The 14435-nt window shown below is 45.1% G+C and overlaps 1 protein-coding gene across 4 annotated transcripts in view; it reads left to right on the forward strand.

Annotated features, from left to right (window-relative positions):
- MAP3K13 (mitogen-activated protein kinase kinase kinase 13) overlaps nt 1-14435 on the forward strand; it is a 197552-nt gene that overhangs the window by 167189 nt on the left and 15928 nt on the right. For all 4 annotated transcript variants that reach the window (XM_089332064.1, XM_008266584.5, XM_008266585.5 and 1 more), the window contains 3 exons: nt 10545-10654; nt 12226-12342; nt 12990-13127. In XM_089332064.1, the coding sequence (XP_089188190.1) occupies nt 10545-10654; nt 12226-12342; nt 12990-13127 (365 nt within the window). The remainder of the gene's footprint in view (nt 1-10544; nt 10655-12225; nt 12343-12989; nt 13128-14435) is intronic.

Below are 14435 nucleotides of genomic sequence, written 5' to 3' on the forward strand. Positions count from 1 at the left end.
ATTTGGTTCTTCCAAGTATAAGGTAGCAGTTCTCAAAATGTGATCTGGGGACTTCCAGAGGTCCCCTAGAGCCCTTTTACGGCTGAGACTGTTTTCATAAATAATATTACCTTGTCATTTACCTTTTTCATTCACATGACACAGAGTGGTGAAGTAGCTCTGATGGATAGTGAACATTTGCTTGTATGTCCCAGTGCATAATTCTCAGTTTCAATTTCTAGTCTAGTAAGTATCAGTAGAGATGTTGCCCACATAAACAAAAGCTCTTTAGGGTCTCATTTTTAAGGGGTGGGGGGTGGCACTGTGGCACAGCAGATTAAAGCCCCAGCCTGCAGCACCGGTATCCTGTATGAGTGCTGGTTTGAGTCCCAACTGCTACATTTGCGATCCAGATCCCTGCTAATGTGCCTGGGAAAGCAGTGGAGGATGACCCAAGTGCTTGGGCCCCTGAACCCACATGGGAAATCCAAAAGAAGCTCCTGACTTCTAGCTTTGGATCGGCTCAGCTCCAGCCGTTGTGGCCATTTGGGGAGCTAATCAGCAGTTGGAAGACCTCTCTCTCTCTCTCTCTCTCTCTAACTCTATATCTCAAATAAAAAATTAAGTAAATAAATAAATCTTTAAAAGAAAAAGAGTAATGGGGTTCTGAGACCAAAGTTTGGGGACCACCATTTAAAGGCATTCACTCTATTTCTCATGGCCTCCCATCCCCCGTGGGTGATGAGTTTATCTTCCAGGAAAGTGTGTGTTGAAAGAGTACTGACATTTGGGAAAGATATCACCCCCTGAGAGTTAAACATGTCCTTGGATATGCCTTACTACTGCCCTACTAGAGACTTGGAGTACTTGCTTCTCTGGTGTCTGATAATTAGAAACACTCAGCCCATCAGACATGAGAAATATCTTCATGAAGGTACAAGGGTTTGGATTTCTTTCCAATTTCTAAGGAATACACTCTTGCCTTATTGCCTGAAGGTTTTCTTTTTTTTTCTTTTTTCTTTTTTTTTTTTTTGAGATTCAAAAATAAATTTTTATTTATTTATTTATTTTTAAAGCATGATTCATTTAAGTCAAAGACCACCTGGTGGAGTAGCCAGGATGGGAGCTCCAAATGAGGCAAAACCTGAAGGGGCTGGTGGTAGTGGGGTTTTTAAGCACAATTTTTGGGGGAGGAACTGACACTCATTAGTTAAAAGTCGGAGACAAAACCCATCAAAAGACCTGATTTGTAATCTTATTTGCCCTGTCTGGCTTGCTCATGATAAAGCAAAAAGCCATCAAAAGGTTGGGATAGGTAACTTGTTTTCACAATTCAGGAGGATGAAATGGCCACTCCCTTGCTATTCTCATGATAAGATTGGAAGCTCTCAAGGAGTGGGGTAGGCACTTTTGACCTAGCTAAGGATAACTCGGGGAAAACAAGCATTTTGCACCCTCAGTTTCCACCACGACCAACCTGACTGCCTATTAACATGCCTGACTCCACACATTCCCTTCCCCAGAAGAATGGACCCTAACTTCTGTTAGGAGATACGGGACAATGACCACTCTGGCTTCTTCAAGCTGAGAAGGGGCAGCATAGGGAATGGCAATCAAGACAGGGTCCAGCAGGAGGTCACTTCTTGAGGGACACGCAGTGCCAGCTGGCAGAAACTACTTCCATCTGAGGTTTCACATGCCTGGCCATCTAGAATTTCACAGTTTCAAGTCTGGAGAAAACGAATCTAACACGCAGATTAAATACACAGGGTCTAAAACAAAGGACAGAGTCATTATTAGAGGACCTAAGAAAGTTTTTATTTGTTTGTTTTTGAAAGTCAGTGTTAGAGAGATCTATCCGCTGGTTCATGCCAGCACTGGGCCAGGCTGAAGCTAAGAGCCAGGAGCTTCATCCAAGTCTCCCACATGGATGGCAGAGGCTCAAGTACTTAGTCCATCTTCTGCTGCTTTTCCTAGGCCATTAGCAGGGAGCTGGATTGGAAGTGGAGCAACCGGGACACAAATCAGCACTCATATGGGATGCCAGCGGCAGCTTTCCCTGCTATACCAAAACTCCAGACAACTTGCCCAAAGTTCTAACACAGTGTTTATGATCCACAAACTTAGCTCCCGCAATAATGGTGTCTTTAAACAGTCAGACTTGCCACTATAGATTTTTACTGTTTATAAAGTGCTATGTAAGTGAAATATTTGGTTTTAGAGAAAATAAAGAAGCATAGGCAGTTGATTTCATGAGATTTCCTATGTTCTTTGATATGCATTCAGATAAATTCCCTTAGAACCAATGAAACTATTGCCTCTCTGTTCAAACACATGTGGCTATAAAGCATTGGCTAAGAAATCTTTCAAATGTCTTCTGTTAATATTCAGAAAAGACTTAGCCCTTTTGTGAAATGAAAGAGAATGAAAGTACTCTATAGGAAACTTTAGGATATGACTGCAACCAGAGCTCAGAGCAAGTTTTAGTTGAGATTACTAATAAATCGGCCGGCGCCGCGGCTCACTAGGCTAATCCTCTGCCTTGCGGTGCTGGCACACCGGGTTCTAGTCCCAGTCGGGGCGCCGGATTCTGTCCCGGTTGCCCCTCTTCCAGGCCAGCTCTCTGCTGTGGCCCGGGAGTGCAGTGGAGGATGGCCCAAGTGCTTGGGCCCTGCACCCCATGAGAGACCAGGATAAGCACCTGGCTCCTGCCATCGGATCAGCGCGGTGCGCGGGCTGCAGCACACCGGCCGCGGCGGCCATTGGAGGGTGAACCAACAGCAAAGGAAGACCTTTCTCTCTGTCATTCTCTCTCTCACTGTCCACTCTGCCTATCAAAAAATAAAAAAAAATAAAAAATAAAAAAAGAGATTACTAATAAATCACAAGCCATTAAGACAGTCAGTATAACTCTGTGATTTGGAAAACCTAAAATTCTAAACAGATTTTACTCGAAGTATCAGTCTAAAGCCAGTACATTTTCTGAGAAACTACCATGTGCTACTACGCAGGACAACTAAGCATCCACAGCCCATATCTTCACTTGGACCAACTCATTTCTGTATCAGGATACCATAGCATGACACGTTAAAATAGAAAAGTATCGTGGAGGGCAAGAATAGGAGAGGAAAAGAAGGCAAGACGGGGAAGAGGAGGAGAAAATTTGGTGCACTGGGCCTTTGTCTTAATTTGGGTTGCTATAAGAAAATACCACACACTGGGTAGTTTGTAAACAACAGAAATTTATTTATCACAGTTCTGAAGCTGAGAAGCTCAAGATCATGTCCAAGGTGCCTGCAGATTTGGTATCTGGGGAGGCCCTGAGTTCTGGTTCATAGATGATTGCTCTCACTGTGTCTTCACATAGTGGAAAAGAAAATTCCCTTGGGCCCATTTCATAAGGGCACTCACCCATTCATGAGGATGCACCTTCCAAAGGCCCTCTTGCTACTACCATCACCTTGAGTGTTAAGATTTCAACATATGAGTTAGGGTAGAACACAAATATTTAGACATGGTAGCACCTTTAAATTTTTTTTTTTAATATTTCAACCCAATCTCTTCTTGCTCATGTGGCTTTTGAGAAGTCAGATACAATTCTTATCTTTAAAATTTATTTCAGAGGCAGAGAGAGACAGACAAAGCTCCCACCTGCAGGTTCACCCTAAATAGCCACCTGGCTCTTGGCCAGGTTGAAGCCAGAAGCCCAGCACTCAATCCAGGGACTGAAATCCAAGTACTCTGATACAGGATACAGACATCCCAACTGGCATCTTAACCATACACCCAGCCTAACATCTTTTAATATTCATTTATTCTTCCTGAATAAAATTTCAGCCTTCTGGGGATTGGCATTTAGTGCAGAAGCTAAAATGTCAGTTGGGATGCTCATATCCCATATCCAAGTACCTGGGTTTGAGTCTTGGCTCCACTTCTAATTCCAGCTTCCTACTAATGTGCACTCTGGAAGACAGAGGTGATAGCTCAAGTATATGGGTCACTGCCACCCACATGGGAGACCTAGATTTAGTTCCAGGCTCCTGGCTTTGACCTGACCCAACTCTGGCTGCTACAAGCATTTGAGGAGTAAACTAGCAAATCTCTATCTGACTGTCTCTGTCTCTGCCTTTCAAATGAAATGAAAATAAATAAAATTTAGGGGGAAATCACTTTTCCTTAAACCCAAATCTGCTATTCTTGGTAATTCCTGAAAATTTTCAAGTATTTACAATCCACTTTGTTTCTGGTCTGAAGTTGAGACTCTCTGGCTAATGATAATACAGTATTTATGAACTGGCTAGAGAAGTACTGAGAAAAACAAGAGACCTTGAGTCTAAACTCTTTCCTGTCACTTACTACTGTGTGATCACTGGACTTCTCTAAGCTGCATCTTACTCATCTAAACAGCGCTGATAATCATATCTCCCCTTCCTTAGGGAGTTTCCACAAGGACTGCATAATAAGATGAAAGTGCAAGTACATTGTAAACTATCAAGAACTGCTCAATTGAAATATGTTATTATTCACTCCCACAAGGCTACAAAAATTAAGCCTACTTTGAGTTTTTGCATCTGAGTAATTTTTTCTGATGAACTCCCAAAATAAAGAAGATGGCAGCTAGAGAACTCTTATTGTGTTTTGACTTTTTTCTATCTTTTCAGTAGGAAAGCACTGGTTGTTTAGTACCCACATGGTGGTTGTTGTGGGTTTTTTTTTTTTTTTTTTTTTTTTTTGACAGGCAGAGTGGACAGTGAGAGAGAGAGACAAAGAGAAAGGTCTTCCTTTGCTGTTGGTTCACCCTCCAATGGCCTCTGCGGCCAGTGCGGTGCGCTGATCTGATAGCAGGAGCCAGGTACTTATCCTGGTCTCCCATGGGGTGCAGGGCCCAAGCACTTGGGCCATCCTCCACTGCACTCCCTGGCCACAGCAGAGAGCTGGCCTGGAAGAGGGACAACCGGGACAGAATCCAGCGCCCCAACTGGGACTAGAACCTGGTGTGCCGGCACCGCAAGGTGGAGGATTAGCCTAGTGAGCTGAGGCGCCGGCCTCCCACATGGTTTTGCTCTTTCTCTAGCAGTCTTGTCCCTGACGCCTTGCCTCATCCTACCTGCTAACAAGATCCTCTCAGTGCCTGTTATCAACGAGTAGTTCCTGGCTCCTGGTCTCCACCTCCCACCGGAGCTGTCAGCCAAGAGTCCTGCCTAAGGTCCAGCTGACTCCTTCCAGAGAGAAAATACTTCATCTGTTCCCCTTAAACAGCCCATGTGCAAAGAAACAGGATTTATAGCACAGATGACAAAGCAACCAATTTCAGTGCAATATGAGTTTCTGCCACTTTCCGTGCAGTAGGATATGCTGCATTCCTAGACAATCACCCTTTCTCCACTTAGGCAGTTACTGCTCCTGCTATTCAGTTAACACTTGATATGCGTCTGTGGAAAACATTGTAGCCCTGTCCCTGATCCCACCTGCTGAGTGGGTTATGTGATCTGCTTCCAAGCTCCTCCACCACCCACTGCCTTTGCACCATCCAGCTTCTCCTGGAGTGCCACCATAACCACCCGGAAGTTCAGGGCTTGAGAGTTGCACTAAGCTTATGAGCAATGTCCTCATGAGAGAGTAGATGTGTAGGCAGAGGCTGGGCACTCATCCTAGGGAGACAGCAGAGACAACTCATGTACCAGTTAAGAATTTGATGCTCTCTAAGGCTTTTCTGATTCAGAGGCTATGATTTCCCGCTGTGCCCCCAGCTTCCTGGTTTACTATTCCTTAAGCTAGGCTTGAAGTGGCTCAACTTTTTGTTTTGTTTACTTTTTAAAACTTGTGGTAATGGGGAAATAGGCATTTGGTGTAGTGGTTAAGATGCCACTTAGGGTGCCCACACCCCATACCAGAGTACCTGAGTTCAAGTCCCTGCTCCACTTCAGATTCTAGCTTCCTGCTGATGCATCCCCTGGGAGGCAGCTGGTGATGGCTCAGATACTTCCCCCTGGCCACCAATGTGAGATACCTGTACTGAGTTCCCGGCTTCCAGCTTCAGCCTAGCACAGTTGTAGGCATTTGGGGAATGAACTAGCAGATGAAAGATCTCTCTCTGTCTCTCTTTCTGCCTTTCAAATAAAAATTTTTTAAAATTGTGGTAAAACATATATAGTGTAAAATTTGCCATTTTAGCCATTTCTAAGAGTACAATTCAGTAACATTAAATTACATTCACAATATTGTGACACTGTCACCACTATTTCTGAAAATTTTAATCACCCCTTTAAAAATAACTTCCCATTTCTCCTTCCTCCTAGTATCTCTATTTCTGTCTCTGAATTTGTCTATTCTAGATAATTCATTTCAGTGGAATTACACGATATTTGTACTTTGTCTCTAACTGGTTCCACTTAGCATGTTTTCATCTATACTGTGACATGTGTCAGAGCTTCAGTACTATTTTGGCTAAATAATATTTAATCATACATACCATATTTTGTTTGTCCATTCATCTATTGATTCAATTTTATTTTTCAAAGATTTACTTCTGGGGCTGGCACTGTAGCATAGTGGGTAAAGCCACCATCTGCAGTGCCAGCATCCTGTACGGGCACCAGTTCAAGTCCCGGCTACTCTACTTCCAATCCAGCTTCCTGCCAATGTGCCTGCGAAAGCAGCAGAAGATGACCCAAGTCTTTCAGCCCTTGCACCCATGTGGGAGACCAGGAAGACGCTTCTGGCTCCTGGCTTTGGATGGGCCCAGCTCCAGCCATTGCGGCCATTTGGGGAGTGAATCACTGGATGGACGACGTCTCTCTCTGTCTCTCCCTCTGTGCCTCTCAAATAAATAAATCTTTTTAAAATTATCTTTATTTATTTATTTGAGAGGCATAGGCAGAGAGAGAAAGAAAGATGTCTTTCATACTCTAGTTCACTCTCCAAATAGCTGCAATGAGCGGAGCTGGGCCAATCTGAAGCAAGGAGCCAGGAGCTTCCTCCATGTCTCCCATGTGGGTGCAGGGACCAAGCACTTAGGCCATCTTCCACTGCTTTCCCAGGGCATAAACAGAGAGCTGGATTGGAAGAGTAGAAGCTGGGACAAGAACCAGGACATGAGCCTATATGGGATGCTGGCACCACAGGCAGAGGCTTCAACTACTAAGCCATAGCAACAGCCCCTGATTCAATTTTATTTTAACATTCCTGTAATAGAAGCAAGGTTTGAGCCTAAGAACATCTATCTACTGATTGGATAACTTGAAGATGACAAAAGACAAAATCCTTCTAAATGTCACGGAGTTTCTCAGACTTCACCTGGAACATAAAGAATATATTATTAATGGTATTGACCCCAGGTTCACTTGATTTTTTCCTTACTTGCTTGCACAGAACTTAAGTACCTTGTTAAGTAGTTCCCTCTGCCCACCTTTCCACCACATGTACTTTTGAGGAGTCCCCAGTGAGCAGTGGGGATCTTAAATTGCCTTATATATTTTGTCTTTAAGCAAATTTTATTTAATATCAATTCTTTTTTAACTTTTATTTAATAAATATAAATTTCCAAAGTACAACATTTGGATTATAACGGCTTTTCCCCCACATAACCTCCGCCTACCTGCAACCATCCCATCTCCCACTCCCTCTTCCATCCCATTCATATCAAGATTCATTTTCAATTATCTTTATATACAGAAGATCAATTTAGTATATACTAAGTAAAGATTTCAACAGTTTGCACCCACACAGAAACACAGTATAAGGAACTATTTGAGTACTAGTTATACCGTTAATTGACATAATACAACACATTAAGGACAGAGATCCCACATGGGGAGTAAGTGCACAGTGACTCCCGTTGTTGATTTAACAATTCACACTCTTATTTTTGTCGTCAGTAATCACCCGAGGCTCTTGTCATGAGCTGCCAAGGCTACGGAAGCCTCTTGAGTTCACCGACTCTAATCTTATTTAGACAAGGCCATAGTCAAAGTGGAAGTTCTCTCCTCCCTTCAGAGAAAGGTACCTGTTTCTTTGATGGCCTGTTCTTTCCGCTGGGATCTCACTCACAGAGATCTTTCATTTAGGTTTTTTTGTTTTGTTTTTGTTTTTTTTTTTATGACTGTCCTACTTTTCACTGATCTGAGCCAGATACAGCAGCCTCTCACCTCGCATCTGCTGGGTATCTATTGGCTAGCCATCACTGTTTTCTATGAAAAATCCATTGTCTCCATATCCTTAAGTCACCTCCATAGCTGCTGAGAGCTACTGTTGCCTGCTGTAATGACATTCTGGAGTTCTGAAGTTGAGTTACACTGTGTGAAGGGTGACTGGCAATGCTGGCTGCGGGCCCAGTGTATTTTACAGATATTTTAGTGAAACAGTGGTAGATGCCCCTCCACTCCCATGTCGGTGGTGGTGTTAAAGGTCAAGTTCCTGCAGGAATTCTTCCCTCAGGGTGGGGCCTCTCTGACAGGTGCTTCTGTCCCTGCAAATTAGCCTCAGGCCTCCCACCCTCCATTTCTTTAGATATGTCTGAATCGCAGATTAAGCTCAAATTGGAACTCCTGTTACATAAAGAATCTAAGTGTACGTGATGAAACTCCAAATTAATATCTACCAGGAATATGATTCCTTTGGGGAAGACACATTATTAATTAGTAACTGGTATTTTCCCACACATCTTGTTTCCTCTTCACAGGAGGCCACTTCTTTTTTGAAATATCTACTTTTTGTAGGTTTCAGTCTTCCAAAGATTCTCTTCAAGTTTCCCACAATCATAAACTAGATCTCAGGTTTATTTCCCCTAGAATTAAAAAAAAAAAATCTGGCCTATGACAACTGATTCGTCACCACCAGAGGGAGATACTCTTTTCTTAGTCCTTTCTTTCTTCAAGTTCTGTTCTGGATCCAGTGACATACAGTTGCCCAAAGAGGATGCTTTAGACCCAACTCTGAGCCTCTCCCTTATCCTTATTTGGTCTAACAGCTCCTACCATTCTGAGGCCTCTAAAGCTCAAATGTTCTCCCCACCCTATGACTTTGATCTAGTGATTGAGACAACAGCATTACCTGGGGCTCCAGCAAACTTTCACTTATTGCTTAGATGCAAAGACCTGATACCAAACAATGGGGTAGTACTCATGCATTCTTGACCTTGGCTTTCTGATGACATTGGATGGATTTGTTGCTTAAAAGTTGAGAGAGAAACCTCTCTCTCGTACATGATCTTATGGTGATATCAGGGTTTGAAACTCCTAGAATATTCATAAAACTTAACTTGTAAACCTCTCTCAATTTTTAAGCAACAAATCATATATACATATGATATATATAGATCAAATATATATAAGATATATATATTAGACTTCATATATATATAAGCAGAATGATCACTTTAAAAACAACTATAATTCTTTTATAAAAACAGATGAGGGGCTGACATTTAGCCTGACAGTTAATATGTCAGTTAAAATGCCTACATATCAGAGTGCCTGGGTTCTTTTTTTTTTTTTTTTTTTTTTTGACAGGCAGAGTGGACAGTGAGAGAGAGAGAGACAGAGAGAAAGGTCTTCCTTTTGCCGTTGGTTCACCCTCCAATGGCCGCTGCGGCCGGCACATCGCGTTGATCCGAAGGCAGGAGCCAGGTGCTTCTCCTGGTCTCCCATGGGGTGCAGGGCCCAAGCACTTGGGCCATCCTCCACTGCACTCCCGGGCCATAGCAGAGGGCTGGCCTGGAAGAGGGGCAACCGGGACAGAATCCGGCGCCCCGACCGGGACTAGAACCCCATGTGCCGGTGCTGCAAGGCTGAGGATTAGCTTATTGAGCCACGGCGCCTGCCTTTTTTTTTTTTTTTTTTTTTTTTTTTTTGTAGTTTTTTAAATTTTTATTTAATGAATACATTTTTAAAATTTTTTTAAAATTTTTATTTATTGTACTTGAAAGTCACAGTTACAGAGAGAAGAGAGAAGAGAGAGAGAGAGAGAGAGAGAGAGAGAGAAGTCTTCATCCAATGGTTCAATGTCCAAGTCTCCCACGTGGGTGGCAGGGGCCCAAGCACTTGGGCCATCTTCTGCTGCTTTCACAGGAGTATTAGCAGGAAGCTGCATCAGAATTGGAGCAACCAGGACTTGAACCGGCATTCTGCAGTGAGTTGCTGGGTGTCACAAGTGGTGGCTCAATCTGCTGTACCACAATGGCAGCCCCAAGAGCTGTCCTTTCTGACTAGGCTGTCTTGGCTACCATCTTGAGCTCTTTTGTTCCAGAAGTGAAGGCCCCTATACCAGCCATCATGTTGCTGGTAGCCAGTGCTACAGGAGAACTAGGAAAGACAGCATCATATATTGGAGTAGAAATACAGAAAATGTCATAGGACATACAGATGAGTAGCATGAGATATTTTACTATCAGTTAACATATTTCTTGAACATAGATTCTGAATAAGGCCCATATAGGTAGCACATAGGAAATTCAGGAAACGCATATAGAAGCTTTTTTGGGGAAAAGTTTTCGTACATGATCTTATGGTGATATCAGGGTTTGAAACTCCTAGAATATTCATAAAACTTAACTTGTCCCTACCCAGGCTGAGTGGAGAGAAGAAGTGAAAAAGCACTTTGAAAAGATCAAAAGTGAAGGAACGTGCATACACCGATTGGATGAAGAACTCATTCGAAGGCGCAGAGAAGAGCTCAGGTCAGCTGGTCCATCCTGCTCCGCCTCTCATCCCCACCCCCACCCCGCCCACGCAGGGTCTTCAGAGGGGACCAGGAGCCTCTCTGTGAATCAGCATTGCACTCCCTGCATGCCCTTCACCTCAGCTTTTGTTGTGCTCTTTCACGGTGCCCTGAAAGTTAGCCCTCCTTCATATCTCTTTCTAATCCTCTCCCACAGTCCTGTTCTCCCCCTTTACTAAATCTGCGACCACAGTTCCTGGAGCAGTGCTGTTTGTTCTGTCAGCCACTGGCCCAGATGCCACAGAGGCCAGATGTGCGTAAGATTTAGTCCCTGGCTTCGAGGTGCTTGGAATCCAGGAAGGGGCACAACACGGCTTATAGACAACCACTGTCTTAATCTGATTGGGCTGCTGTGAGGGTATTTCAAAAAGCTCATGGAAAATGGAATTAAAAGATAAATTTGTTTTGGAGTGCAAAAAATTTCAAACTCATGCATAGGTTTTTCATAATATGTGTACTTTTTAAAGTACCCTTCTATAACAAATACTATAAACTGGGTGGTTAGAAACAACAGATGGGGCCGGTGCTGTGGCACAGTAGGTTAATCCTCCTCCTGCAGTGCCGGCATCCCATATGGGCACTGGTTCTAGTCCCAGCTGCTCCTCTTCCCATCCAGCTCTCTGCTGTGGCCTGGGAAAGCAGTGGAAGATGGCCCAAGTTCTTGGGCCCCTGTACCTGTGTGGGAGACCCAGAGGAAGCTCCAGGCTCCTGGCTTCAGATCGGCATAGCTCCGGCCGTTGCAGCCATTTGGGGAGTGAACCAGCGGACGGAAGACCTTTCTCTGTCTCTCCCTCTCACTATCTGTAACTCTACCTCTCAAATTAAAAAAAGAAAAAAAACAACAGAAATTTATTTCTCACATTTCTGGAGGCTGGAAAGTCCAAGGTGGAGGCACCAATAGATGTGGTGTCCGATGAGGGCCCAGTCCTCATGGATGGCACCCTCTGTCCTCACACAAACAGGCGAAAGGACTCCCTCCAGCCTCCTTCAGGCGCCCAATAATCCAATCAGAGCCATTGTGACCAGAGCATCTCCCAAAAGTCCCACCTCTTGATATCACCACCTAGGGTGTAACTAGGGGAACACAAACATTCAGACCATAGCAACCACCATGTCTGACATGATCTGTGCCAGGGATATACATAAATGAGTGATGATGTTGGTCTTAACTGCATATTTCCATTGACATGTGAGTACACGATACTGTATTCTTACTAAGATAGTGCCAGTACCACACAGATGAGGGCTACAAATTATGCACAAGTCACATTCAGATTTTATCTGTGACCCTCGTAGCTATTCCGAGTGGCTGAATTGGGCCCTAAAAGATAAGCAGAGTGAAGAGCTTGGATTTCCCATCTCCTGCTCCATCTTGTCTGAGTCACTGCATCAAACAAAGGAGCCTTACAAATGGAGGGCTCTTAGGCAAACGCTTTTCAGACAAACCATCCTGGTTCTCATTTCATTGCAGCTCACCCTTGTTCTCCCCCAGATAGGTGGGCTTTGCTGATCCTGTGTCTTCTCTGATAGGCATGCTCTGGATATCCGTGAGCACTATGAGAGGAAGCTGGAGCGGGCCAATAATTTATACATGGAGCTGAGTGCCATCATGCTGCAGCTGGAGATGCGGGAGAAGGAGCTCATTAAGTACGTATGCAGACAGGTGCCTGTGCTTGCCACGTTGAGTCTGCCAGTCAGAGAAACAGACAGCTCTTCCATGTGGCTGCTACTCAGAATCGGCAGCTACTATTTTCATTCGCCCAGAAATCCCTAAAGATGTGCTGTGCAGAGGTCCCTGCCCCCATGACGGTACAGATCGTCTTGCCACAGAGCTGGTCACAGGGGAACACGCGCTGGGCAGGCATCTGCACTTCACCCTGCAGCACGGCCCCTCATCAGGAGGAGCGCGGCGTGGAGGGGTGGGAGCTCATCACCCCCCAGGGAAGTAAAGTGGCTGCTGAAAGTGGTTTCATGTAATCCTGATGGTGACAGGCAGACCAGGAGTCCTGACCCAAACTGCGGCTCCTGCAAATAGGCGGGACTGTGCAGGGGAAGAGAGCCTGCGCCTGCCTCTCTGAACAGAAGTGCGGGATGAAGTCAGGTTCATTTGAGTTTAGTGCTTTCTTGGCTTGGTTTGGTTTGGTTTTTTAACCTGAATAACAGCCTTGTTTTTCAAGTCACCTGCATTTTGAAGTGTGGCCAGAACCTGTGGGTAGAATTAGCCTGTGACAGCATCCTGCCCATCCTTTCTGTCTCCAGTGTCTGAGCTGTGGCTTTTATCTCTCATTCTGCAGGCGTGAGCAAGCAGTGGAAAAGAAGTACCCTGGGACCTACAAACGACACCCTGTCCGCCCAATAATCCACCCCAATGCCATGGAGAAGCTCATGAAGAGGAAAGGTGTGCCTCACAAGCCTGGCATGCAGACCAAACGGTGAGACACCATGCCCACCTGATCCTCAGATATATGGGAAAACGTTGTCTGATGCTACATTCTCATGTGTTGGCCGGTGTGGCTGGCCCCTTCTGTAGCTCATCATTAGCACACTGACACAACAGAAATAAAACAGTAGGAAGGTAAGAGCATTCCATGAGCTCCAGGAATAGATAGAGCTGAATCTAAATCCTGGCCCTGCCTTCCAGGCTCTGTGACTTGGGCCATGTTGTTTGTTTGTTTGTTTTTGACAGGCAGAGTGGACAGTGAGAGAGAGAGACAGAGAGAAAGGTCTTCCTTTGCCGTTGGTTCACCCTCCAATGGCCGCTGCGGCCGGCGCACCGCGCTCATCTGATGGCAGGAGCCAGGTGCTTCTCCTGGTCTCCCATGGGGTGCAGGGCCCAAGCACTTGGGCCATCCTCCACTGTACTCCCTGGCCACAGCAGAGAGCTGGCCTGGAAGAGGGGCAACCGGGACAGAATCCAGCGCCCCGACCGGGACTAGAACCTGGTGTGCCGGCGCCGCAAGGCGGAGGATTAGCCTATTGAGCCACGGCACCGGCCAAGAGGTCTTCCATCTGCTGTTTCACTCCCCAAATGGCTGCAATGGCCAGAGCTGTGCTGATCTGAAGCCAGGAGCCAGGAGCTTCTTCTGAGTCTCCCACGCGGGTGCAGGGGCCCAAGGACCTGGGCCATCTTCCACTGCCTTCCCAAGCCATAGCAGAGAGCTGGATCGGAAGTGGAGTAGCCGGGAGTTGAACTAGCATCCACGTGGGATGCCAGCACTGCAGGTGGCAGCCTCACCCACTATGCCTCAGCACCAGCCCATATTTAGCCTCTTTGAATGCCAGTGTCTTCATATTTGAAGTGGTATAATTATAGCACATGAGATTATGAGATTTCTTTAAAATATTTATTAAATGTATTTATTTGAAAGACAAAATTACAGAGAGACGTAGAGAGAGAGAGGAAGAGAGAGGTCTTCCTTCCTCTGGTTTAACCCCAAATGGCTGTAACAGCTGGAGCTGAGCCGATCCAAAGCCAGGAGCCAGGAGCCAAGAGCTTCTTCCAGGTCTCCAACATGGGTGCAGCAGTCCAAGGACTTGGGCCATCCTCTGCTGCTCGAAACTGCACCTGTATGGGATGCCGGTATTGCAGGCTGGGCTTTAACCCACTGTGACACAGCACCAACCCCGTGAGATTTTTTTTCTAATTTTTATTATTCTTAGGTCACAAATTAATTGATCATAATACTTGATTTTTGACACAACATTTCATGCATGGCCAACATTTATTTATACATCTAGTT

Source organism: Oryctolagus cuniculus, chromosome 4 (genome assembly GCF_051225735.1).
Source record: "Oryctolagus cuniculus isolate XC-2025 breed Fujian yellow rabbit chromosome 4, ASM5122573v1, whole genome shotgun sequence".
Taxonomy (NCBI): Eukaryota; Metazoa; Chordata; class Mammalia; order Lagomorpha; family Leporidae; genus Oryctolagus; species Oryctolagus cuniculus.